General features: G+C 48.8%; 1 protein-coding gene across 1 annotated transcript; it reads left to right on the top strand.

The window, feature by feature from the left end:
• Positions 1-4,259: 4,259 nt before the first annotated feature.
• Positions 4,260-19,886, top strand: LOC123369018 (interferon-induced transmembrane protein 10-like). Its single transcript, XM_045014394.1, has 4 exons — positions 4,260-4,322; positions 5,833-6,228; positions 18,936-19,019; positions 19,779-19,886. Exons 1-4 carry the CDS (start codon positions 4,260-4,262, stop codon positions 19,884-19,886), a joined length of 651 nt encoding a protein of 216 aa, XP_044870329.1.
• The last annotated feature ends 5,301 nt before the right edge of the window (positions 19,887-25,187 follow it).

The raw sequence follows: 25,187 nt of genomic DNA on the forward strand, positions 1-25,187 counted from the left end.
TTTTGGTTGGGGGCTGTAGGTGATGGCTAGTAGCATTCTGTTATTTTCTTTGTTGGGCCTGTCCTGTAGTAGGTGGCTTCTGGGTACTGTCCTATTTACACACCTATTTACATACACACATTACATCTAGATGCATCTTATTTAATAATAACCTTTTCTGTATGTCCAGACTTAATACAATCTTCCATTGAGGCGGTAACAACCCCTCAGCACCGGTGCATTGTAAGAAAGGATAGTAACAGGGCTATGGACAACAGGAAAGATAGGGAGAACAACAGCATGAACAGCACAGTAAAATAGGGAAGTCACTTACTGACCACAGGAATAATGACTTCTTGTTGAATTAAGGAGGTAATTACAGGTTAAATTCCTTCCTCGGTCTAGTTTGAGAGAGGGTTCCACTGCACTTTGGGAAGTGGTCTTGCTGGGTTTAGGCGAATTTCAGCCGGTTGGGCAGGCCCAATGTGCCCAACCGGGTTGGCATGATCAGCCCACAATGAAGGCGGGTGGGGTGAGGGGGAGACGGGACGGGACCTTAGCCAGAGGTTCCTGTTGCAACGAGGAAAGGCTGGGATCAGTCTCCTCCTTAAGAGTTACAAGGCAGGCCCAGGTCAACAAACAAAGGCCTAGGCAAATGTGGGGGGGTCCTTTCCCCCACACAGGAAATGGGAATTCAAAAGTTCTGGGGTCTTTAAAGGGGAGGGGCTATCAGGGCCGTCCTTAGGATTTATGGTGCCCTAGGCGGGATTATTAAACTGGTGCCCCTGTGCCTGTCTTGCTCTTAGCAACACAAACATAAGCTTACACTATTGGAAAACTTGCCACATGCATGTTATTAAAACCAGTTTAACTTAATTAAGCACACTGTAATGCTGATGGACTAGCACTAAAGAAGTAGCACTATAGAAAAAATTCTGATTTGACAGAATGATGCAAATAATATAATTTTTTTAATTTGTCAACATTTTATTGGAAATTTATATGAAGAGGTATTGAAACAAGGATTTGTTTTTAATTAAAAGCAATCTTTCTGGCTTTTTTGGCTGCAAAATCAGTAATAATGTCACCATATGACAAAGACAAAGTGATGTTTTGTTTGATTGCAAGAATAGCAAGACCAGTCAAGTGTTCCTGACTCCTTGTAGAGTGGAGATAGTTTTTAATGAGCTTTAGTTTTGAGAAACTCTGGTCTCTTGATACTACTGTTACAGGAATTGTCAGTAGAATACAAGTGGCCACGTACACATTAGGATATATGTCAACAAGTTTTGCTGGTATGAATAAACTGTACAATGTCCATCATTGATTTTGCATGTGGCAACATTGATGACAGTGTACTCAATTCTTCATACGGTTCAAATCCATTTAAATCAAAATGATCGTCGTGCTTCAGGAGGCTCTCTAGGTCAGGGGTCCCCAACGCGGTGCCCGTGGGTGCCATGGCGTCCGCAGAGGCCTCTCAGTGCACCTGTGTACTGGACGGTGGACGAGCATCCGCCGCAATGCCACCAAAATTTGGCGGCTGACAAGCGGCGTCATCCAGAGACGTCACCGCCGAAATGACGCTGAATTTCAGCAGCATTTCAGCGGATGCTCGTCCGCTGCCACAGTAAGGTTGGGGACCACTGCTCTAGGTTCTTGTACTTTGTCATTAGTTGCTCTTGTTTTCCTATTTCGTTGAATTTAGTCCTGCTCAGCCTGCTACCAGCTGAGTGAATGGAACCCCAGGCCGACAGCGGGTTGAATGGCTCAATCAGGGTATCAGCCGCCGGCCTGCTCAGCCCACTGCCATTCTGGGGTTCCTTGGGGGTCCCCAGGCCAGCAATGGGTGCTGAGTGGGGCTGGCGGCTGGGACCTTGGGTGGCAATGGGGCAGCAGCCGGAACCCCAGAGCAGTGGCAGGCTGAGCCGCTCAGCCCACCGCCGCATGCCATCAAAAATCAGCTCGCATGCCACCTTTGGTGCGTGTGCCTTAGGTTGACGACCCCTGCTCTATACACTAGTAAGGAGATGAGCATATTACAGTTGTTGGAGGGCTCTATTTAGCAGTAACAGGGCTATAGGAAAGTCAGTGAACATTTTTTGTTTCTCTGATGAAAACTGGCCCATTCCTTTCCCCATACCAAACTTGTCACAAATAATTGTCAACAACTTAATTTTCTGTTTTTGGCTAAGATATTGATTTAAAAAATATATTGAAATTGAATTCAGTATTGTTAACAAGCATTTTTGGTGAACAAATTTGTTAAATGACAATCTAAATGGCAACACAGCACTGCTTTCATGCTTGGCTCACCCCCCAGGCTGCTGGTCCAACAGCTGCAGTAGAGGAGGAGATATGTGGAAAACTGCAGGACCCCAAAATCCACCTCTTGGGGTGCAGAGTGGCAACAGCAGCAGCAAACCCTCAGGTCTGAGCACACGCCAATGGGCACCACCGCCAGCCCAACGGACCATGGTGAAGTTAGCATAGCATCTGATCTCAGGGACGCGGCACCCATGGAGCCACAGCAGCTCATCCTGCCCTGTGCAGCTCCCTCTGGATGAGATGGATCACTGCCAACCTGGGGGAGAGAGGCGCTCCCCAGCTAGGGTGACCAGATCCAGATGTCCTGATTTTATAGGGCCAGTCCCGATATTTGGGGCTTTGTCTTATATAGGCACCAATTACCCCCACCTAGGGTGACCAGACAGCAAGTGTGAAAAATCAGGACAGGAGGTGGGGGGCGGGGAATAGGAGCCTATATAAGAAAAAGACCCCAAAATTGGGACTGTCCCTATAAAAGTGGGACATCTGCTCACCCTACCCCAACCCCCTGTCCTGATTTTTCACACATGCTATCTGGCTATCCCCAGCCCAGCCATGTGTGACCATTCCAATCCTGTCATTCCTCAGCAGGCAGGCAGCCAGCCTCCCCTTCCCCCCCCCCAGCACCTCACCCAACTCACCCCTGACAGAGGGGAGGGGGGAGAGAGGGGTGCTCCATGGGGGGGGAGGGAGAAAAGGGGAGGTGCTCTGTGGGGCAGGAGAGAGAAGAATGGATGTTATGGGGGACAACAAAGGATACTGCCAGAGCCGCCAAGCCTGCCTCACCTCACACCGGGGGAAAGAGTCTCACTCACAGGTGAGTTCCTTTCCCCACCCCTTCCCAGAGACCCCAGCAGCCAATCCCCTCCCTCTGACTGTGCTGCATTCGGCTCTCTCTAGGACCCAGCAGCCCTGCTCTTACATGCTCCACTGCTTCCCGTCTGTCCGGGCTCCCAGCAGAGCGGTGCCCCCAGACCTAGTGGTGCCCTAGGCGACTGCCTATTCTGCCTATGGCTAAGGACGGCCCTGGGGGCTATTTCCTGTGTACCTGGCTGCTGGACAGCAGAGCTGAAAACTATCACCAGAGCGGTCACAGCGGAGCATTGTGGGACACGTCCTGGGGGCCATTTCAGTTGACTTAAACAATGCTGCACCTACATTGCCTCTCTGTCAACCCATCGACATCAAATTAAGAGCTACGCCTCTCGCGGAGGTGGAGTAATTAAGTCTATGTAACAGGCGAGGTAGGTCGGCGGAAGGGACCTGGTAGTGTAGACGCATATGTTATTAGGTCAATGTAAGGGGGCTGCCATCAACCTAAGTTTGTAATGTAGACCAGATCTGAATCTCTCTTCTCACAAATGACTCATTAGTAGGGTGACCAGATAGCAAGTGTGAAAAATCAGGACACTTTTTTGCGGGGGAGGTGGAAGGAGGGATATAGTTGCATATATAAGACAAAACCCCTAACATCAGGATGGTCTTACTCATGAGCTGCACATGGATCTCACTTCTGTAGGCAGGGTCTGAGGCACAGGTCACTGGCAGGAACAGATCAAATTGTTTTCAGATGATGTAAAACAAACAGGGCCTATCAGTGTGCATGAGACATTGGCCTTGGCATTGGTTACTGTTTAGGTCAGCTGCAGCACTGTCCGTTCCCAGCATGTATGGGGAATAACACTCAAGTAGAAACCACGTGGGTTTCAATTTATTCAAAAGATTTCAGGGCTCAGTTAGAGGTGTTGGGGGTCATTAGACATGGCGAGGGAACGTACTGCAATGTAAACGGTACCTTATGCAGAAGTAGCAGAAAGGCAAAGGCCTAGCAGGAATTAGCACACACCTTAAAAAGCAACCATCCCCTTGCTTTGTTTTTACATGTGCCAGGGCTGGCCTGGAGCAGGTGGCCACAAAGGAGCCCTGGGACTCTGCTGAAGAGGGGGGTCACAATGGGGACCCTAGAGGAGTTTTCCAGGCTGCCAAAGGGGCAGCTGCAGGAGGAAGATCCAGAGGTAGGGTGGCCAACTTTCTACTTGCACAAAAATATGGGCTCTGGGCTGGGGGTACGGGTTCCAGGGCGGGGCCAGAAATGAGGGGTTCAGGGTGCGGGAGGGGGCTCCAGGCTAGGGCAGGGGTTGCAGTGTGGGGGGTGTGAGGGTTCTGGCTGGGGTGCAGGCTCTGGGGTCAGGCTGGGGATGAGGGGTTCAGAATGCAGGAGAGAGCTTCAGGCTGAGGCAGTGGGTGGAGATGCAAGAAGTGGTGAGGGCTCAGGCTGGGGCTACGGGCTCTGGGGTACAGGAGGAGGCTGCAGGCTGTGGCTGATGGGTTTGGTGTGTAGGAGGGGGCTCCAGGCTTGGGTGAGGGGTTGGGTTGCGGGGGAGTGAGGGCTCTGGCTGGGGGTGCAGGCTGTGGTGTGGAGCTGGGGATGAGAGGTTTGGGGTGCAGGAGGGTGCTCCGGGCTGGGACTGAGGGGTTCGGAAGGTGGGAGGGGGATCAGGGCTGGGGCAGGAGGTTGGGGCATGGGGGGGGGATTGTGAGGGCTCTGCTGGGGGTGTGGGCCTTGGGATGGGCTGGAGATGAGGGGTTTGGGGTGTAGGAGAGTGCGCTGGGCTGGAATTGAGGGTTTTGGAAGGTGGGAAGGGGATCAGGGCTGGGACAGGGGATTGGGGCCTTGGGGCTTAGAGATGCAGGCTCTGGGTGGTGCTTACCTCAGGCAGCTCATGGAAGCAGCGGTATGTCCCCCCTCCAGCTCCTAAATGGAGGCACAGCCAGATGGCTCTGCGTGCTGCCCTGTCCACAGGCGCCATCCCTCGCAGCTCCCATTGTCCATGGCTCCTGGCCAATGGGAGCTGCGGAGCTGGCGCTTGGGGCGGGGGCAGCGTGCGGAGCCCCTTGTCTGCCCCTACACATAGGAGCCAGAGGAGGGACATGCCAGTTGCTTCCCGGGAACTGTGCAGCATGGAGGCTAGCAGGGAGCCTGCCAGTCCCACTGCATTGCACTACCAACTGGACAGTCAATGGCCTGGTCAGCAGTGCTGACTGGATCCCTTTTCGACCGGGTGTTCTGGAAACCTTGCAGGGGAGGGACCAAGGCCATCAGTTGCCAGGAGACAGGGCATCAGCCATTCTCTGTGCAGACAGCATCACAATGGCCCTCCAAGGCTCTGCAACAATCACACCTCCTTATCCCACCACCTAGATACTTAAGAAATGCATAGGGGAAACTGAGGCACCCACACAGTATTCAGAGAAAACATTAAGAACATTCACACTTCATCATATCTGCATCTCCCCCAGACTGTACCCCTATTGCGACAGATCCAGCTCGCTCAACCTGCGCCCTACAGCTCCCCCATCCTGTACCCCTATATCGACAGATCCAGATCCCCCAGCCGACTCCCTGCAGCTCCCGCAGCCTGTACCCCTATTGCAACAGATCCAGCTCCTCCAGCCGCCCCTTGCAGTTCCCCCAGCCTGCCACCTACCACATGCTCCATCTAGCTTGTACCCCTATAGTTCTAGCTACAGATCCCCTTGTGGTGCCCTTCCGGCAGCTCCCCCCACTTTCCATCCTCTCTCTCTCATGTCCCCGTGGGGCTTTCCAGGCCAGTTGCAGCTGCCGAGCTCCCCCGGCCTGCTCTGCTCCCTGGCATATCTGGAGCTCCCTGCTCGCCCCGCAGCAGAGTCCCCAGGGCAGCGCCTGGCCCTGGCCCCCAGCGTGGAGGCCTGGAGCAGCAACGTGCAGCCCAGCAGCGACTGCAGGGGGCAGGGCAGCCCGGCTCCCAGGTACATCTACACAGGCCCCGGGAAGCGCTTCCCCTCCAGCCGCCCCACCGCTTCGTACTCTGGTCCCTCTTCAGCACCTTCTTCTGCAACGTCTGCTGCCTCGGCTTCATGGCTCTGGTCTTCTCCTTCAAGGTGAGCCCTGCCGGGGGAGTGGGACCGGCTCTGGGGTAGCCACCAGGGCTTGGGACACTGCCCGCGGGTGACAGGTGCCCGGCCCAGGGAGGGAGTGAAAGTGACCCCAGTTAACCAGCTGCGGGAGTTGTGAAAACAGGGCTTGCGGGACAGACTGGCAGGACAGGACAGCTGGGCACCCACTTCCCCAGGCTGTGACCTTAAAGGCACTTCTGGGTAAGGCTGCTCTTCCCTCTCTGAAATCATGGATGGAGCGGCCAAAGGAGACTTGGATCAGAGAAATATTTGATATGCATCCCCCTGCACCCTCACCCAAAAACTTATGATTGCCGTGCCTAGTAGCAGTGTTAAAAGTAACCCTTTATCAGCTGTGTGTCTGCAGAAAGCCTCACAGCAGTTTGCCAAGTTGTCTGATCCAAGGTTCTGAGTCCCTGAACTGGACTCCCTTTCATGTAATCCGCTGGAAATATAGTTTCACTCCTTTACATTATTTGGTTTTTAAAATGCCTTTTTGATTTCTGTTGGCACTTTGTCATTTCCCTGTGGCAACATTGTGCAGAGGGATGTCCCTGTGCTATTTAATTTGCATTTTCAATAGCAAATGAGCTTTGAAAATATGAACAGTTGCTAGTAGCTTTAGCAATCACATTGCACAGCGATTCTAGTGGAACATTTCCTGTTTGTACTGAAGTCTTATAACTTTCAGCTTTTAATGCTAATGTTTTTGTTTTTGTTTTATTTAAGGCTGCCAAACAATTAAAAATTAATCATGATTAATCGCACTGTTAAACAATAATAGAATACCATTTATTTAAATATTTTTGGATGTTTTCTTTTTTTCCCAAATATATTGATTTTTAATACAACACAGAATACAAAGTGGACAGGGCTCACTTTATATTTATTTTCATTACAAATATTTGCACTGTAAAAAAACAAAAGAAATAGTATTTTTCAATTCACCTAATACAAATACTGTAGTGCAATCTCTTTATCATGAAAGTTGAACTTACTATTGTAGAATTATGTACAAAAAATAACTGCATTCAAAAATAAAACAATGTAAAACTTTAGAGCCTACATGTCCACTCAGTTCTACTTCGTGTTCAGCCAATTGCTCAGACAAAAACGTTTGTTTACATTTGCAGATGATAATGCTGCCTGCTTCTTACTTACGTCACCTGAAAGTGAGAACAGGCATTCACAGGACACTTTTGTAGCCAGCCTCACAAGATATTTACATGACAGATGCGCTAAAGATTCATATGTCCCATCATGTTTCAACCACCATTCCAGACGACATACTTCCATGATGATGACGGATTCTGCTCGATAACAGTCCAAAGCAGTTCAGACTGACACATGATCATTTTCATCGTCTGAGTCACATGCCACCAGCAGAAGACTGTTTTTCTTTTTTGGTGGTTTGGGTTCTGTAGTTTCCGCATCAGAGTGTTGTTCTTTTAAAACTTCTAAAAGCATGCTCCACATTTCGTCCCTCTCAGATTTTGGAAGGCACTTCAGATTCTTAAACCTTGGGTCAAATGCTGTAGCTATCTTTAGAAATCTCACCTTGGTGCCTTCTTTGCATTTTGTCACATCTGTAATGAAAATGTTCTTAAAATGAACAACATGTGCTGGGTCATCACCTGAGACTGCTATAACATGAAATATATGGCAGGATGTGGGTAAAACAGAACAGGAGAAATACAATTCTCCCCCAAGGAGTTCAGTCACACACTTAATTAATGCATTTTTTTTTAACGAGTGTCATCAGCATGGAAACATGTCCTTTGGAATGGTGGCCAAAACATGAAGGGGCATACAAATGTTTAGCATATCTGGTTTGTAAATACAGTTGTGTGGGAACACTTTGAATAGTGGGGGTGCTGAAAGCTAGCCTCCTTACCCCTGTCTGCACCCCCACCCCAGAGCTGGCAGCCGGGACCCAGGGGCAGGGGGCCAGCAGCTGAGACCAGGGGTGGGGTGTCAGCAGCCGGGACCAAGGGTCTGGCAGCCAGGGTGCGGGGGGCCAGCAGCCGGGGCATGGGGGGCAGCGGCCTGGGATCCAGGGCACAGGGAGCCAGCAGCGGAGCCCCTGCTAAAACCTGGGGATGCTGCAGCACCCCCTGCACCCCTAGTTCCCATGCCTATGTGTAATTACCTTGCAATGCGGGCTACAAAAGTGCCATGTGAACACCCATGCTCACTTTCAGGTGATGTAAATAAGCAGGCAATATTATCTCCCATGAATGTAAACAAGCTTGTTTGTCTTAGCGGTTGGCTGAACAAGAAGTAGGACTGAATGCACTTGTAGGGTCTCAAATTTTACACTGTTTTGTTTTTGAGTGCAATTATATAACAAACAAAAATCTACAGTTGTAGGTTGCACTTTCACGATAAAGAGATTGCACTACAATACTTGTATGAGATTAATTAAAAATACTATTTCTTTTTATAGAATCATAGAGTCATAGAATAACAGGGTTGGAAGGGACCTCAGGAGGTCATCTAGTCCAACCCCCTGCTCAAAACAGGACCCATTCCCAACTAAATCATCGCAGCCAGGGCTTTGTCAAGCCTGACCTTAAAAACCTCTAAGGAAGGAGATTCCGCCACCTCCCTAAGTAATCCATTCCAGTGCTTCACCACCCTCCTAGTGAAATAGTTTTTCCTAATCTCCAACCTAGACCTCCCTCACTGCAACTTGAGACCATTACTCCTTGTTCTGTCATCTGGTATCACTGCGGCCTGGTCTACACTACGCGTTTAAACCGATTTTAGCAGCGTTAAACCGACTTAACGCCGCACCCGTCCACACTACGAGGCCCGTTATATTGATATAAAGGGCTCTTTAAACCGGTTTCTGTACTCCTCCCCGAAGAGAGGAGTAGCGCTAATATCGGGATTACCATATCGGAATGGGGTTAGTGTGGCCGCAAATCGACGGTATTGGCCTCCGGGCGGTATCCCACAGTGCACCACTGTGACTGCTCTGGACAGCATTCTGAACTCGGATGCACTGGCCAGGTACACAGGAAAAGCCCCGCGAACTTTTGAAATTCATTTCCTGCTTCCCCAGCGTGGAGAGCTCATCAGCTCAGGTGACCACGCACAGCTCATCTGCACAGGTAACAATGCAGTCTCCTGAGAATTGAAAAAGAGCCCCAGCGTGGACTACTCAGGAGGTACTGGATCTGATCGCTATATGCGGAGAGGATTCAGTGCTAACAGAACTGCGTTCCAAAAGACTAAATGAAAAAGTATTTGAAAGAATTTCCAAGGCTATGCTGGATAAAGGCCATAGCAGGGACTCAGTGCAGTGCAGAGTGAAAGTTAAGGAGCTCAGACAAGCCTACCAGAAAACCAAAGAAGCAAACGGAAGGTCCGGTGCAGGGCCAAAAACATGCCACTTCTACGCTGAGCTGCATGCAATTTTAGGGGGCTGCGCCACAACTACCCTACCCCTGTCTGTGGATTCCGAGGTGGGGGTTGTAATCTCAGCCATGGTTGAGGATTATGTGGACGGGGAAGAATACAATGATGAAGCTGACGAAGATGACTTTGCAGAGAGCACACAGCACTCCGTTAGCCCCAACAGCCAGGAGCTTTTTCTGACCCAGACGGAATTAGCCTCCCAGCCCTCCCAAGCAACTATCGCAGACAATGAAGCCATGGAAGGGACCTCTGGTGAGTGTACCTTTGTAAATATCAAACATTGTTTTTTAAGCAAGCGTTTTTTAATGATTGATTTGCCCTGAGGACTTGGGATGCATTCGCAGCCAGTAAAGTTACTTAGAAAAGTTTGTTAACATGTCTGGGGATTGAGCGGAAATCCTCCAGGGACATCTCCATGAAGCGCTCCTGGAGGTACTCCAAAAGCCTTTGCAGAAGGTTTCTGGGCAAGGCAGCCTTGTTCCGTCCACCATGGTAGGACACTTTACCATGCCATGCATGTAGCAAGTAATTGGGTATCATTGCATGGCAAAGCATAGCTGCGTATGGTCCCGGTGATTGCTGGCATTCAAGAAACATCCGTTCTTTATCTCGCTGTGTTATCCTCAGCAAAGTGATATCGTTCAGGGTAACCTGGTTGAAAATCAGGAATTTAATTAAGGGGACAGAGATGGCCATTTTCCTACTGGGATCGTGGACTGCAGCTTAAAAAAAAATCCTTTCCTGCATGTAGCCAAGCGGGGGGAGGGGAGGAGTGAAATACCGATGAGCTTTTTCGCATTTGGTCAGCAGGGATCTTCCCAGCTAACAGCCACGCGGTGTGCGGGGTGAAGGGGGGTGATTAGCAGTGAGCTTTCATGGTACCAGCCATGCGGTGGGGGGAGAAGCCGAAAGACAGTGGCTTACCATGGTCGCATGCAAGCTGAATTCTGATGCCCGGACCTGTGTCTGTGAGATCTGTAACCCCAGAGCTGCAGACACTCAGTTTTAAGATGAAAAATGCTACCTTGTAGTGAAATCACATGTGCTATGTAAGGTGAATAGTGCTGTTCACTGTGAAAGAGTATAACCATTGTTCTGTAAAATGTATCTTTTAAAATACTTCTCTCCCTTTTTTCCCTCCCTTATGCAGCTGCAAATTTTTCAAGCCTCCCTACTCCATCCCAAAGGCTAGCTCAGATAAGGCGGAGGAAAAAGAAGACGCGAGATGAGATGTTCTCGGATATAATGGAAGTAACCTGCAAGGAAAAAGCTCATCTGAATGAGTGGAAGGACGTGGTATCAAATTACAGGAAAGATGCCAGTGAACGTTGTTGCATCGCAGGCGTACATGAACAAAGCTCAACAGTCAATATGATTGGAAGCAAAGTCATTTATTTCCCTCCAGCATGCTCTTATATACAATTAAGGCCAGGCAATCAAGCAGTTGCTAATTGGTTAATAAGGTACACACAAGCACAGCTGTAACTTCATTGGGTAATTGCCATTCTGTCTAACCTTCTAATTTATTATCCTGTTACTGCCTACCAGCAGATAAGAACTAGCCTCATCCTTGAAACTTGCATGTCAGTTTCTCACACTCTCATGCACAACAATCCCACACCTCCCCCCTTTTCTCATAATAAAAAAGGGAAGGCACAGCAAAACATTCCCAGCTCATAGCATCACATTACTACAATCTATTACACAGCAAAACTAAAAGCAAATCTAAACACCAGCTGCCTAACTAAACCGTAACAATATCTTCCGCAATGCCCTACTTTTACCTATACATCCCTCCTCCAGGTAACGCAAGTGGCCCAAGGGGCCAGGAGGGTTCCACCAAGGTGCAAACACCCACAAAGCAGGTTTCCAATAAGGGCTTCCACTGCAGCAACATGGGGCAAGCAAAAGGCCGTAGTATTTATGGCACTCTGCGCCAAAATCAGCCAGGGCCGGACCCACTTCGCCGGAATCCACCTGGGACCTTGAAAACAATCTCAGCTAGGCCACCTGGCATTTGCCTCGCTCTGGCATAACAACTTTATCTCATCCCTCTGTTCTTGTAACCACGCTGCTGTAATTTTCCACCAAGGCAGCATAGGGAAGATGCAACCGGACATCTCCCCCCTATTCTTAAACACAAAAAAAATTAAAAACATCCAATAAACTACATCAAACTTTAGCAAAAGGCGTGCAAAACAAAACCAAAAACAAATAATCTATCTTATGCTATAGGGCTCACCTGTAACCATGCAATTCTCAACATATAACACCAACACCACCAAACAAAACAAACATAAAACAACAAGGGTAAAACAAATAAATAATATAAATTCTGCAGGGTTCCCCCGTTCTCTATTGCACACCAAATTGTGACAAAATTTCTATTACCAATCCATCCCTCATGTGTCAGGTGATCAAACTGACACTGAGGGGGGGGGGATTCACAGCAGAAAACACAACATAAACCACATAAACATCTCAACAACACCACAACAATTCTGGCCAGAAAACACGTCACAAATAAACATAAAACATAAAACATAAATGTAAACTCTATAAATAAATGCACGGTACATTAAATGCTATGCAGCTAACACCAATTTTCTTTAATATCTAAAAAACAAAAACAAAACTACCCCTACTGGGCAAGCAATCATTACATACAATATACAAATACCCTTATTACTACCAAGCAAAAAAAGAAAAATTACATCATCAATTAAATCATTTACAATAATACAATTGCTTCCTAGCTTACCTCTAAAATCCAAAGCTAATCACAGCTTAAAATTTCTTACTATCAACTTCTGCTTTCAAACACTAAAAAAAAACATCACCACTTATATGCCCATAAAACCTAATACAATCTCAATTACATAGCACTATATACATTCTTCAGCTAATGCAACAAAATTATTCATAGCCAAACAATTACAAACTAATTTCTTTGCCTAAATTTATTTACAAAAATTTCAAAACACCAAAAACTTGTCTCTCTCAGCATTTTTACAAAAATCAGCTATTATTCCCTTTAGCAACCACAAGATTAACTTTTACTCTGCATTAAATTACTCGCTTGTACTCCAACAACAACCTTTCTCAACTTAAATCACCATTCCAAGTATCCCCCTGAATATTTAAAATTCCCAAGCTTTTGTCTGTAGCCTGGCCGGCTGGGCCCGATCCTTTTTTCCTCTTCAGAGTCTCTGTCTATTGCCTGCCTGCCTGGGCCCGATCCTTTTTTCCTCTTGCTAAACCGTTCCTTTCATGGACACTAACTTATCCCACTATCAATTTAGCTAGGAGGGTGTACTTCTTAACTAGCCCCCACCCTTCTAATCTCTACTGCGAGCAATTATCTGTATTTTCCCACCGTGGGGGCTACATTCTCATGCATATAACTTTAATTACAACATCTGCAATCAGCCTATCTATTTTAAATATAGGCTACATCTAGTATCAAGCAATCTACAACAACCAATAATCAGCACATAACACAAAATTAACAAAAATCTAATAAGGCTAACAAAAGCACTTTACATAAAGGTACTTCGGGTCACATAAATTCAAAGCCATTCTCCCAAATTACCTAAATTTATGCCTAGTAACCTACAACTCCCCCCTTTGAGAATACTCAACAAACTTTTGGCTGAGTTTTCTCAAACTCTAAAAACAAAAAACAATTAGGCTCTAAAAAAACCGGGGTTAGTAATGGGGGGGGGGGTAATATCATTTACAATCCAATTAGGGGGGGGGGCAATACATGCTAAAAAAAATGTATCCAAAACACAGGGCGCAGCCTGTAAAATAAATCCCAAAATCCAATTAACATCACATTTCTCAGCAGGAGTCCCAAATTTCTTCCTGCCAGTGTACAATTCTTTGTTTCTTCACCAGGGTCAGTTCTCAATGTCTTTTTAGTCAGGAATTTCTGGACTTTGGCAATATCAACAACGTAAGTGTTTTTTCTTCTTTTCCACCACCGTCGTGGTTCAGCTTCTACGGGGGAAATTTACCAGGACATCATCCTGTAGTAATTTTGCTTCTTTCAAAAAACAACAAAAAACAATCCAATAACACAATGGGGGCTGCAGCAGACAAGGGAGAGGTTAACCAGCACGTTACCTTGTCCTTTTTTCCTGCTATTTAAAAGCACAATGAAACTAAAAAATAATTAGGCCAATCATCAGTAGAAAAATTCTCCTGATGTGAAGGGGTCTTTTGCAATAAAATCATGGGTCCAGGCAGTCAGTCTCCTGGTTGCAAAATTGGCAGGGCTGCTAGAATCTTTGGGCAGCTCTTCCATACCTGTGAAAGGAGACAGCTAACACATTCCGTTAGTGCCTGGCAGGATTTTGCAGCTCTCATTAGCTTTTTTGGGCCCAGTCAAGCTCTCTTTAGTCTGGGCTGTTCGCCAAGTCTTAGCTGTTAGCAATGTGTGTTTTTGACTGGGGCGAGAAAAGAATAAGCTTTTCTTCGGTTAAATCATTTTGTTCTCTCTCCTTCCCTGCTAGGCTTCTTTTAATCTGTGCAGCCTGTGTCAGAACACCCAGCTGTTGCTGCTCATACCGGAGAAGCATAACGGTTTTCCCGGCACTGTCCCCGGCTCAGACCAGCCAGCGTGGGACGCCTTCTCCGGGCTCCTGCCAAAACAACTTACTTGCTTGTAGGTCCGAACAACCTCCGGGGCCACGGCACGAGCCTCTGCCTGCGCCATGCACTCCAAAGTTTTCCCGTCCTCGTCGAGTGCCCAAAGGGCGGTCCGGAGCCTCTCCAGCTCCCCCTCTTTCCACAATGATGCTGGAAGACCTTGCATTTGATCTAACTTATTATTAATGGCCTGCAGCTGTTGACCCCGGCGCTCCACTTTCTTATAAAAGGCATTAAACTGGGTAAACTGAATAGGCGTAATCAAATTGGGATAGACCTGTGATGGCACGTGTCTCACCCGAGCCTCCTTTATCTCCCCGCATTCGTGACACCCCCAAGTCCCGTGGACACGGCATGGCTTGGGAGGGGGTGCATACGGCAAAGCTGTTTTCATAGGCTCGGGCGTATTGGAGGGTAGTGGAACCATAACAGGGGCAACATTATCCAGGTCGGAAGCCAAAGGTATCACCGTGTCCTTGCCACCGAAAAACTCCCTTGCTCCAACCGACAACACAGAAGGCATTTTGGGCGTTGGGCGGAAAAACTTAAAAAGGGCCGCCTGCACTCCTGCCTCGGCCACGAGAGTTTTTACTATCTTCTTTGTCTTATTCCATACTGGACTCAGGGAAAAGGCTTCCTTATCGCCCTGAGCCACCAACTTCCAAAGCTTGGAGCTTAGCCGCTCCCACACAGTTTTATTAAAAATTGTACTCGGCTTAACAAAAGGTTCCCTTCTCTGTCCCCACCGCAGCAGGCGGGATAACGTATCAGAGGGGAGCCTTTCTCCCTGCCGCTTCATAATGTGCAATAAAGGCTTCTGTGTTATCTTTTCTTCAGCTGATACAGCGGTACTCATGTTAGCCGCTCACCTCTGAGCTCAGATGCGCCTCTCCTTTGGACGCCCGGGGGCTGGCCCTTCTCCAGCACTCCCCGCCGCGGCTCTTCCGCCTGGGTCAGGCCACCGACACTATCACCATTCGATTCGAATCATGTCGGGGTCACCATTTGTTGCATCGCAGGCGTACATGAACAAAGCTCAACAGTCAATATGATTGGAAGCAAAGTCATTTATTTCCCTCCAGCATGCTCTTATATACAATTAAGGCCAGGCAATCAAGCAGTTGCTAATTGGTTAATAAGGTACACACAAGCACAGCTGTAACTTCATTGGGTAATTGCCATTCTGTCTAACCTTCTAATTTATTATCCTGTTACTGCCTACCAGCAGATAAGAACTAGCCTCATCCTTGAAACTTGCATGTCAGTTTCTCACACTCTCATGCACAACAATCCCACAGAACGTGAGGACAGGAGGGACACCCGAGATGAGAGGTGGCGGCAGGAAGATCGGCAGGAAGATCAGAGGTGGCGGCAGGAAGATCAGCAGTGGCGGGATGCAACTCTGGGGCTGCTGCGTGATCAAACTGACATGCTCCGGTGTCTGGTGGAGCTTCAGGAACGGCAGCAGGATCACAGAGTGCCGCTGCAGCTCATGCATAACCACCTTCACCCCTCACCATGTTTCACATCCTCCTCACCCAGACGTGTAAGAATGCGTGGGGGGAGGCTCCGTGCACCCGCCCACTCCACCCCCCGTGGACAGCCCAACCAGAAGGCTGTCATTACTGTGAAATTTTTTAATGGGCTTTTCCATCCCTCCTATCCTCCTCCCAAACCACACCCGGGCTACCTTCTCAGTTCTCTCCCTCTTTTTATAATGAATTAATAAAGAATACATGATTTTTAAACTATAGTAACTTTATTTCCATAAGCAAGCTGTAATCGAAGGGGGAGGGTGGGTTGCTTACAGGGAATGACTCAATCAACGGGGGTGGGTGTTCATCAACAAACACAGCAGTCACACCCTACCCTGGCCAGTGATGAAGCTCGTTTTCAAAGCTTCTCTGATGCGCACCGCTTCCTGGTGTGCTCTTCTAATCTCCCTGGTGTCTGGCTGCGCGTAATCAGCGGCCAGGTGATTTGCCTCAGCCTCCCACCCCGCCATAAAGGTCTCCCCCTTACTCTCACAGAGATTGTGGAGAACACAGCAAGCAGCAATAACATAGGGGACATTGGTTTGGCTGAGGTCTGAGCGAGTCAGTAATGTGTGCCAGCGCGCCTTTAAACGGCCAAAGGCACATTCTACTACCATTCTGCACTTGCTCAGCCTGTAGTTGAACAGATCCTGACCACTGTCCAGGCTGCCTGTGTATGGCTTCATGAGCCATGGCATCAAGGGGTAGGCTGGGTCCCCCAGGATAACTACAGGCATTTCAACGTCCCCAACTGTTATTTTCTGGTCTGGGAAGTAATTCCCTTGCTGCAGCCATTTAAACAGAGTAGTGCTTCTGAAGACGCGAGCGTCATGAACCCTCCTTGGCCATCCCACGTGGATGTTGGTGAAACGTCCCTTGTGATCCACCAGTGCTTGCAGCACCATGGAAAAGTACCCCTTGCGGTTTACGTACTGGGTGCCCTGGTGCTCCGGTGCCAATATAGGGATATGGGTTCCATCTATCGCCCCCCCACAGTTAGGGAATCCCATTGCAGCAAAGCCATCCACTATGGCCTGCATGTTTCCCAGAGTCACAACCTTTCGTAGCAGCAGCTTAATGATTGCTTTGGCTACTTGCATCACAGCAGCCCCCACAGTAGATTTTCCAACTCCAAATTGATTCCTGACTGACCGGTAGCTGTCTGGCGTTGCAAGCTTCCAGAGGGCTATTGCCACTCGCTTCTCCACTGTGAGGGCTGCTCTCATCTTGGTATTATGGCGTTTCAGGGCAGGGGAAAGCAAGTCACAAAGTTCCATGAAAGTGCCCTTCCGCATGCGAAAGTTTCGCAGCCACTGCGAATCGTCCCACACCTGCAACACAATGCGGTCCCACCAGTCAGTGCTTGTTTCCCGGGCCCAAAATCGGCGTTCAATGGCTAGAACCTGCCCCATTACCATCAGGATCTCCAAAGCACAGAGGCCCGCGGTTTGAGAGAATTCTGTGTCCATGTCCTCATCACTCTCATCGCCGCGCTGCCGTAGCCGCCTCCTCCTCGTCTGGCTTTGCAGGTCCTGGTTCACCATAGACTGCACGAGAATGCGCGAGGTGTTTAAAACGTCCACGATTGCAGTATTGAGCTGAGCAGGGTCCATGCTTGCTGTGCTATGGCGTCTGCACAGTTCACCCAGGAAAAAAGGCGCTAAATGGTTGTCTGCTGCTTTCACGGAGGGAGGGGTGAGGCTGTACCCAGAACCACCCGTGTCAATGATTTTTGCCCCATCAGGCACTGGGATCTCAACCCAGAATTCCAAGGGGCGGGGGAGACTGCAGGAACTATGGGATAGCTTCAGGATACCTACCCACAGTGCAACGCTCCGGAAATCGACGCTAGCCTCGGACCATGGACGCACACCGCCGAATTACTGTGCGTTGTGTGGCCGCGTGCAATCGACTTTATACAATCTGTTTTACAAAACCGGTTTATGTACATTTGGAATAATCCCGTAGTGTAGACATACCCTGAGAACAGTCTAGATCCATCCTCTTTGGAACCCCCTTTCAGGTAGTTGAAAGCAGCTATCAAATCCCCCCTCATTCTTCTCTTCTGCAGACTAAACAATCCCAGTTCCCTCAGCCTCTCCTCATAAGTCATGTGCTCCAGCCCCCTAATCATTTTTGTTGCCCTCCGCTGGACTCTTTCCAAATTTTCCACATCCTTCTTGTAGTGTGGGGTCCAAAACTGGACACATTACTCCAGATGAGGCCTCACCAATGTCGAATAGAGAGGAATGATCACGTCCCTCAATCTGCTGACAATGCCCCTACTTATACAGCCCAAAATGCTATTAGCCTTCTTGGCAACAAGGGCACACTGTCGGCTCATATCCAGCTTCTCGTCCACTATAAGCCCTAGGTCATTTTTTGCAGAACTGCTGCCCAGCCATTCGGTCCCTAGTCTGTAGCAGTGCATGGGATTCTTCCGTCCTAAGTGCAGGACTCTGCGCTTGTCATTTTTTTACCTCATCAGATTTCTTTTGGTCCAATCCTCTAATTTGTCTAGGTCCCTCTGTATGAGGGGGGATTTGATAGCTGCTTTCAACTACCTGAAAGGGGGTTCCAAAAAGGATGGATCTAGACTGTTCTCAGACTGTTCTTAGGCAGGCAGGTAGGTTGGTTCCACACGTGTTGGCGTCTTAAGGGGTAGGGCTAAGGGAGGCCACAGAGGAGTTGCTGGAAATCAAGGTGAGGGGAGATGAGGACCTGTGGGGAGGAGGATTTCAGCCGAGGGGCTGTCAAGGCAGTGGGGCACTTGGGCGAGGTCGCAGAGAGAGTGAGAGGCAGTTCCATAGGAAATATGAAGAGAGGAGAGTTCAGGGCCCAAGAGGAAGCTAAAGTCACAGAGTGGGGAGGTCTCAGATGTGCAGAGTGTCGGGAATCACTCTGTTCATTCCCCCCCAAGCCTCTACTTGCCAGCAGCACTGGCTAGTTGGAACTGGATATTGAGAGTTGATAAGCACCCAGACCTTCCACCAAAGTCTTGAGAGCCGCAAGTGCTCAGCCACCCTGTGAAGCAGGCCTTGGTGCCCCAAACATTTCACTCTTTACCCTTCCTCCCCCCAGGCCAGGGATCGTAAAGTTCTGGGTGACACCAATGGAGCAGGAAGCAAGGGCAAGACTGCCAAGGGCCTGAACATCACGGTCCTGGTATTGGGCCTCTCAGTAGTGCTTGTGTTCATCACCCTGTTATCAGTAAAACTTCACAGAAGCAGTGTCCGTGGGGAAGATCAGGGTCTGCTGTATCTAAACCACCCCTCCGGATTCTCCCCAGCTGGATGACTTCTCCCCAAGATTCCCTTACTCAGCTTTGCTTGCCTTTGTTCTGCTGTTTAAATTGTCAATGGCTGGAGTGCTCAGTTGTTGAATGGATGAAGGGTCAGCGCTCTCCTGATGTTCCAGTTGTGTTGTAACTGGAACGCAGCAATTCTCTTTGCGATGTGGAGATCTACACTCCACCCCCACCCCCTTATAGCCTTCACCTTTCTGCTGAGACTGACTGGCTGATCCTCCTTCCAAAGTATCACCAGCCAAATCTTACCTTAACAGGATGGAGGAGTCACTATAGAGATGGGGGTGATCTCACATTGCTCTGTTTCCCCCACCCCAAAAGCAAACTGTGGCTTTCAAAGTCCTCCGAGATCCTGCAGGTGTTGGGGGGGGGTTCAACGTTGTTCTGTTTGTGATTATTCAGATTTTTCTCTTTAGAGAATTATTTTTGAGGAGCTCTTCTTGGCAGAAATGTGAAGTGTAGAGGGACTATTTTCAAATAAAAGTTTTTTTTCCCTCTTGTAAACGGTTTATTCTTTATACTTTCCAAAAGAGGCAGTTGAGTTCCTTTAGGCCCTGACAGATCTTGGTCCCCAAACTCTCCATCCCAGGGTCAACAATCCATTTTTAATCTGGTAGCACCTGGCTTTTGGGAACACCAGTGCTCCTATTAATGCTGATCTTGGGAGCAGCATGGATGTAGGGAACATGGAAGAGGAGACCAACAGAGTCCTGCAGGGGACTTAGTGCATAAGCTCTGCTTGGTGCCAGCCCCACAGCTTTCCTCCTGGAGACCTTAAACTCCAGAAGAGCAAGCAAACTTTCTAGTTTTCTCATGGACCCCTGGTCTGATGTCAAATCCCACAAGACAGAGAGCCAAACAGCAGAGGTAGAGCCCCACAGATACACAGGAACATATAGACCTTAGACGTCTGCCTGCGCTTGCAGAAAATCCTGAGATCCCGAAGAGAAATTTTATATAGGGGATTGTGGGAGGCTCTTTATCCTTCCCCAAGGGAGCCAAAGGACAGCGCTTTTGCCTCATGAAAGAGGGATCCTCACCATGCTGGTTGGAGATGCTGGGACTTTGCTTTAGGTGAGTATAACTACTGGAGACAAGGGTTCAGCCTGTTTAGTTTAGACTCTAGGAGGCCTGTAATAGTTCTGTTTTACATGTAACCATTCTGTTTCCATCGTCCTACTCACTACCCACTTGAACCTCTGATCTTTAATAAATGTCATCTTATTTTCACTCCCCACGTATTTCAGCGCTGTGGTATTAAGCGGAGGAGATCCTGAGTTGAAATAATTCAGGCTGGTGTATACTGTCCCTTGGAGGACAGCAACCCTGGTAATTCTGTGTGTATGCAGTGAAGGGCCTGGGCACTACAGGAGCACAGTGTGGACGTGTTTCAGAGTAGCAGCTGTGTTAGTCTGTATCTGCAAAAAGAACAGGAGAACTTGTGGCACCATAGAGACTAACAACATTTTTTTGGGCATACAGCCCCACTTCATCAGATGCATAGAATGGAACATATAGTGAGGAGATATATATACATACACACAGAGCAAGGTCTGTGGCAGCCTGGCAGGTCCTGCTTGTGTTGCCAGAGGCTGGTGGTGTCTGGGAGCTGATGCACAGACAACACTTCCTCATGCTAAGGACAGGTGGTGGTGAGGTGCCTCCCAAACGGGCATCACAGAGTCCCAATCCCTCTCTGTTACCTCCTGATTTCTCCCTCTCTCCTTCACCTCTGTGGAGCTCCACAGGACTTGATACAGGAGATTTTTCAGCTGCTCTGTGCTGTGTAAGGAATACAGCCTAAGAGCGCTGTGCTGTCACCACTAGCTGAAGCAGGGAGAGAACGACTCATTCAACTGGTGTAATTTAACATTCAACTGGTGTAATTTAATACCAAATAGAGTGGGGCCTGTGAAGCGTAGTGTTCGGCTACACTTAGATAGGGATAGTTGTTTATAATAGAGATTTAACAGTTAATAGTTTTAGGTGGCTGTGGCTAGCGATAACCAAATGGCGGTCGCCAGCCGTCACAGTCAGAGAAATCCAAAATGGAGGTCTGGGAGAGATTCGGCCAATAGCAAGCAGGCAGGCTGAACAATGGTCACTCCAAAATCCTGAAGAGAGGGGTCAGTTAAGCATAACACAGGCCTTCAATCAGGTCCGGCATTTAAGGTGCAGGTCTTCAATCAGGTCCAGCTTTGATTAACAGATGGAGGGCTTAAACCTGATTGGTGGTGGGATTGTAAAAGTAAGCTATCTCAATAGGTCAAAATCTGTATAGAAAGAAGGTAGCTGACAGGCTTCGCTTAGTCTGTGTTTGTCTGTCAGTGTGAGTGGGCAGGGCCGCCCAGAGGGGGGGGGCAATATGGGCAATTTGCCCCAGGCCCCGGGTCCCACAGGAGCCCCCATGAGAGTTTTTCGGGGCCCCTGGAGCGAGGTCCTTCACTCGCTCCGGAGGGGCCAGAAAACTCTTGCGGGGCCGGGCCCAGGAGCTTCTTCCGCTCCCGGTCTTCGCCGGCGGGAGGTCCTTCCGCCCCCCCCCGCCGGTGAATTACCGCCGAAGTGGGACCCGCCTCCGAAGTTCGGCTCGGTCTTCGGCGGTAATTCGGCAGCGGGGGCGCCCTTCCGTTCCGGGACCCGCCACCGAAGTGCCCCGAAGACCCGCAGTGGGGGCCCCCGCGGCCGAATTACCGCTGGGGACCTGGCTGCACTTCGGCGGCGGGTCCCGCTTCGGCGGTAATTTGGCAGCGGGGGGGCCCCCGCCGTGGGTCTTAGGGGCACTTCGACGGCGGGTCCCGGAATGGAAGGGCCCCCCGCCGCCGAAGACCCCAGGCCCCCGGAATCCTCTGGGCAGCCCTGTGAGTGGGAGGTGCTGGAGTGTACTCGAGTAATAGAAGAGTCATCAAAAGAAAAGATCAAGGAGGAAGAAAACAAAAAGGGCTTAAATCACTAAAGAAAAGGCAAGCAGTGGCAGCGAAGCAGCAGCAACAATGACACCACTGGTGGAGCAGAAGGACTATTCAGAGGGAAAGGAAGACAGCGGAGAGGTAAGCACGGCAACTGTAATATAAAGTATGACATGGGATAAGAAAGCTGGATGTTTATTAGAATGTAAATGTTTAAGGATTTGCTGTCAGCATTCTATATGTGACTGGCCATTCCATATGGAATGTAACCACTTGAAGCTATTTTCAATTGTCTAATATTACAAATTTTGAACACTTTGACATGTGCCTGTGTTAATAGACGTTATGCCTTGTTAAGAAGATATATGGATTCTTTGTTCTTTTAATAAATTTGTTGTGTTAGGGAATATTGTGCTGAAAAATATAGTGGCTGGATGTCAATCCTTTGAGGGGAATGCCATATCCATGTCCTTCCAAGGGTCAACGAAAGTAGCAGTCTGTTCCAGGGAGTCCTCCGAAGGTCGGACAGAAACCCCCAGTAAAACCCTGGCAAATCCTCTAGAGCGGGCCACCCCCTTTTACCTACCAAAACAGACATATAGATAAATTGAGCTAGACAGGCTATTGTGGGGTGCCAAAAGTCTAATTTTGACTCAGCCCCTTCACTGCAACTTGGTGGTGGTGTATTCATTTAGATGGAATATAGGGACCCAAAGGTGTGAACACGGCCCCACTTGTGTCTAACTCAACACAAGGTTGGTGGCTTGGCATACAGAGACCACAGCCGGCTTGGCGCCATGACAACACATTCTTTTAACACTCTATTGGAGATGCAGCAAAAGAAGGACAAACAGTTAAAATGTAAAGCATTAAGTAAGGCTTTCATCCTGACAACATCCCTTGTTCCCTTTAGCAGGAGAGTCTTTAGAAGGACCACCCGCCTCTCCCTAGCTCTTGTCTGATCAGCTTAGGTCAGCATTTCTCAAATGCAGCCACTGTGGCTTCATGTGGCCACCAGAGGCTTTTCTTGAGGCCCCAGTATCATGGACAGTGATGGGGGGGGGGGGGAGGAAAGAAGCAGCCAGGGCCACCAGCAGGGGTTGGACCCTGCCCCCCTTTGGAGACACAAACACTGGAGGAGCAGGCAGCCAGTGAGTTCCCCACCTTCCATGGACGGTGTGGTCAGATTTCCATCATGGGGTGGTGGGTTTCAGGATCCATCCACGCAGTGGTGAGCTCCATCCCCCAGCCAGCTCCGGGCTTACCCCCCACCCCCATAGCCCCAACCCTTGCTGCCTCTCTGCCCACCTCTCCTGCAACCTGCACCATCTTTCCTGACTCGTACATGGTCCTCACGTTCCATGTGCCGATGGTAATCCTCCTGGTTGCAAGAAGGGTGATCGGCTTAGTGGCTTCCTCACGGCTTTCACCACCCAGCGTCATGCATCTTCAAATTGAAGACCCTTCTTTTTCCAGGCTAAAAGTCTCTGTTATCTCTATTGTTGGCGTTTCTGTAGCAAGTTGATTTTTTACGGGGTGGAGTTGCTAGCCCCACGCCCAACCCTCCTCCTTTACCCTGACTTGGGACAGGCAGATGACCCCAAAGGACCTCTCTGGTGGAGTTCCCACCTCTCCATCTAGGGCTTAATTTGTCCCTGGGCTTGCTGGGGCTGAGAAGTCTGCTGTGAAAATTGATATTTGTATGTTTGTTAATGTCACTTTTCACAGCAGCCTTAGTAGCTAGCTGGGAGGCTGTGAAAAGAGGTATTAACATACAAGTATCACTTTGCACGTTCTTGTCTTTTTTGTTGTTGGTTTTTTTGAATTTTTTTTATTTTACTGTCTAGCTCGTAAGTCTGCTGCTGTGAAAAGCTCCGTCTTTGTATTTCTATTCTGGATACATCCAGTAAAGAATAGAGACAACTGTACATTATTTTTGAGTCTGCAAAGATACAAACAAATCCCAGACCCTACATAAATTACAATGATTTGGACATGTATATGAGCATATTTATTTGTTTCTCTTAAAGTTAATTAAGTATTTTAGGAAAAATTGTCAGAGCAGCCACCAGCAAGAATTGATGGCTGCACTCTGAGGCCTCCGAAATTTTTATTTTGAGAACCTCTGTCTTAGATAGTAATAATTGTCCTTTGTGGAAAAGAGGGAAAGTTAGCTGAGATGAGCTGGAGCTCTTGTTAATGTTGGGTCCTGTTTGCTTCATGACAGAACAAAACCCATGCCAGGGGAAAGAGAAGAAGAGCAGAGATAGAAAATGCAGCTTCGGTCGCTGGTGTTGATTTTTCACTTGCAACCTCACTGCTGGAAAAACAGAGCACGTGGTCTTAGCAGCCACTCTCAGACTTGGCAAACTTGTACTGTACCTTCTCCAGCTGTTCAGAGAGCTGCATTTAGTAACCTCTTTCTGGTGCCAGGCTTACAGCAGTGTTGTCAATAGGCCGTCCTGGCCAGCTAAGCCAGACTTCCATTAGACAGAAGGAAAAAGGAGAGGGATTGGCAAGAGAAGACATATGGTAGGAAAGGAAAAGGACATGTGGGAGGAAGGGGAAAGACAAAGTCTCACACCCAGGTGGGGGATGGGATTTAGCCAAAGCCCATGGAGGTGGTGGTGTCATCTGGGTCCTTTATCTCTGGCCTGCTCTGGTCAGAACGTCTCTCAGAATGAGGATGAAAATGGAACAAGGGAGTCAGGCTGGGTCCCAGGAAATGATGGGGGTGGCAGCCGTCTTGATGAACCCTGCACCTTCCCCTTTGTTCAATCAGCGAGTGTGCTCACTTCACCTCTACTCAATGCCCCTCTCCTTAGTCTCTCATTGGGAGGACCTCAAAGGGGTGTGATTGGTGGGATCGCCCATCCCCTCATCTGTGCACCCAGGCACTCAGGTTTTGAGAAGGAACAGTGTAACTGGCCTCCTGGAGGGGAGCAGTCACACAGCTGACTTCTCAGGGACAGAGAAAGCGGTGGCAGAGGGTACCCCAATCCAGGTCCCAGTTTTTCAGGATGCTATTTCTGATAAGTTTTTGGAAAGTAACTGTGTCTTTGTACATCAAGGTGCAGCTCTAACGCCTGTGACAGAAGAGGAGTTGAGACCAGGAAATTG

This window comes from Mauremys mutica, chromosome 4 (genome assembly GCF_020497125.1).
Source record: "Mauremys mutica isolate MM-2020 ecotype Southern chromosome 4, ASM2049712v1, whole genome shotgun sequence".
In the NCBI taxonomy this organism is placed as follows: Eukaryota; Metazoa; Chordata; order Testudines; family Geoemydidae; genus Mauremys; species Mauremys mutica.

What these genes read in the sequence shown, in the direction of transcription:
- LOC123369018 (XM_045014394.1), top strand. Translation starts at nt 4,260, where the DNA reads ATGGGGACCCTAGAGGAGTTTTCCAGGCTGCCAAAGGGGCAGCTGCAG. An exon ending in TGCAGGAGGAAGATCCAGAG is followed by an intron (nt 4,323 to 5,832) that starts GTAGGGTGGCCA and finishes CTATAGTTCTAG; the next exon opens with CTACAGATCCCCTTGTGGTG. An exon ending in GCCTGAACATCACGGTCCTG is followed by an intron (nt 19,020 to 19,778) that starts GTATTGGGCCTC and finishes TTAATCTGGTAG; the next exon opens with CACCTGGCTTTTGGGAACAC.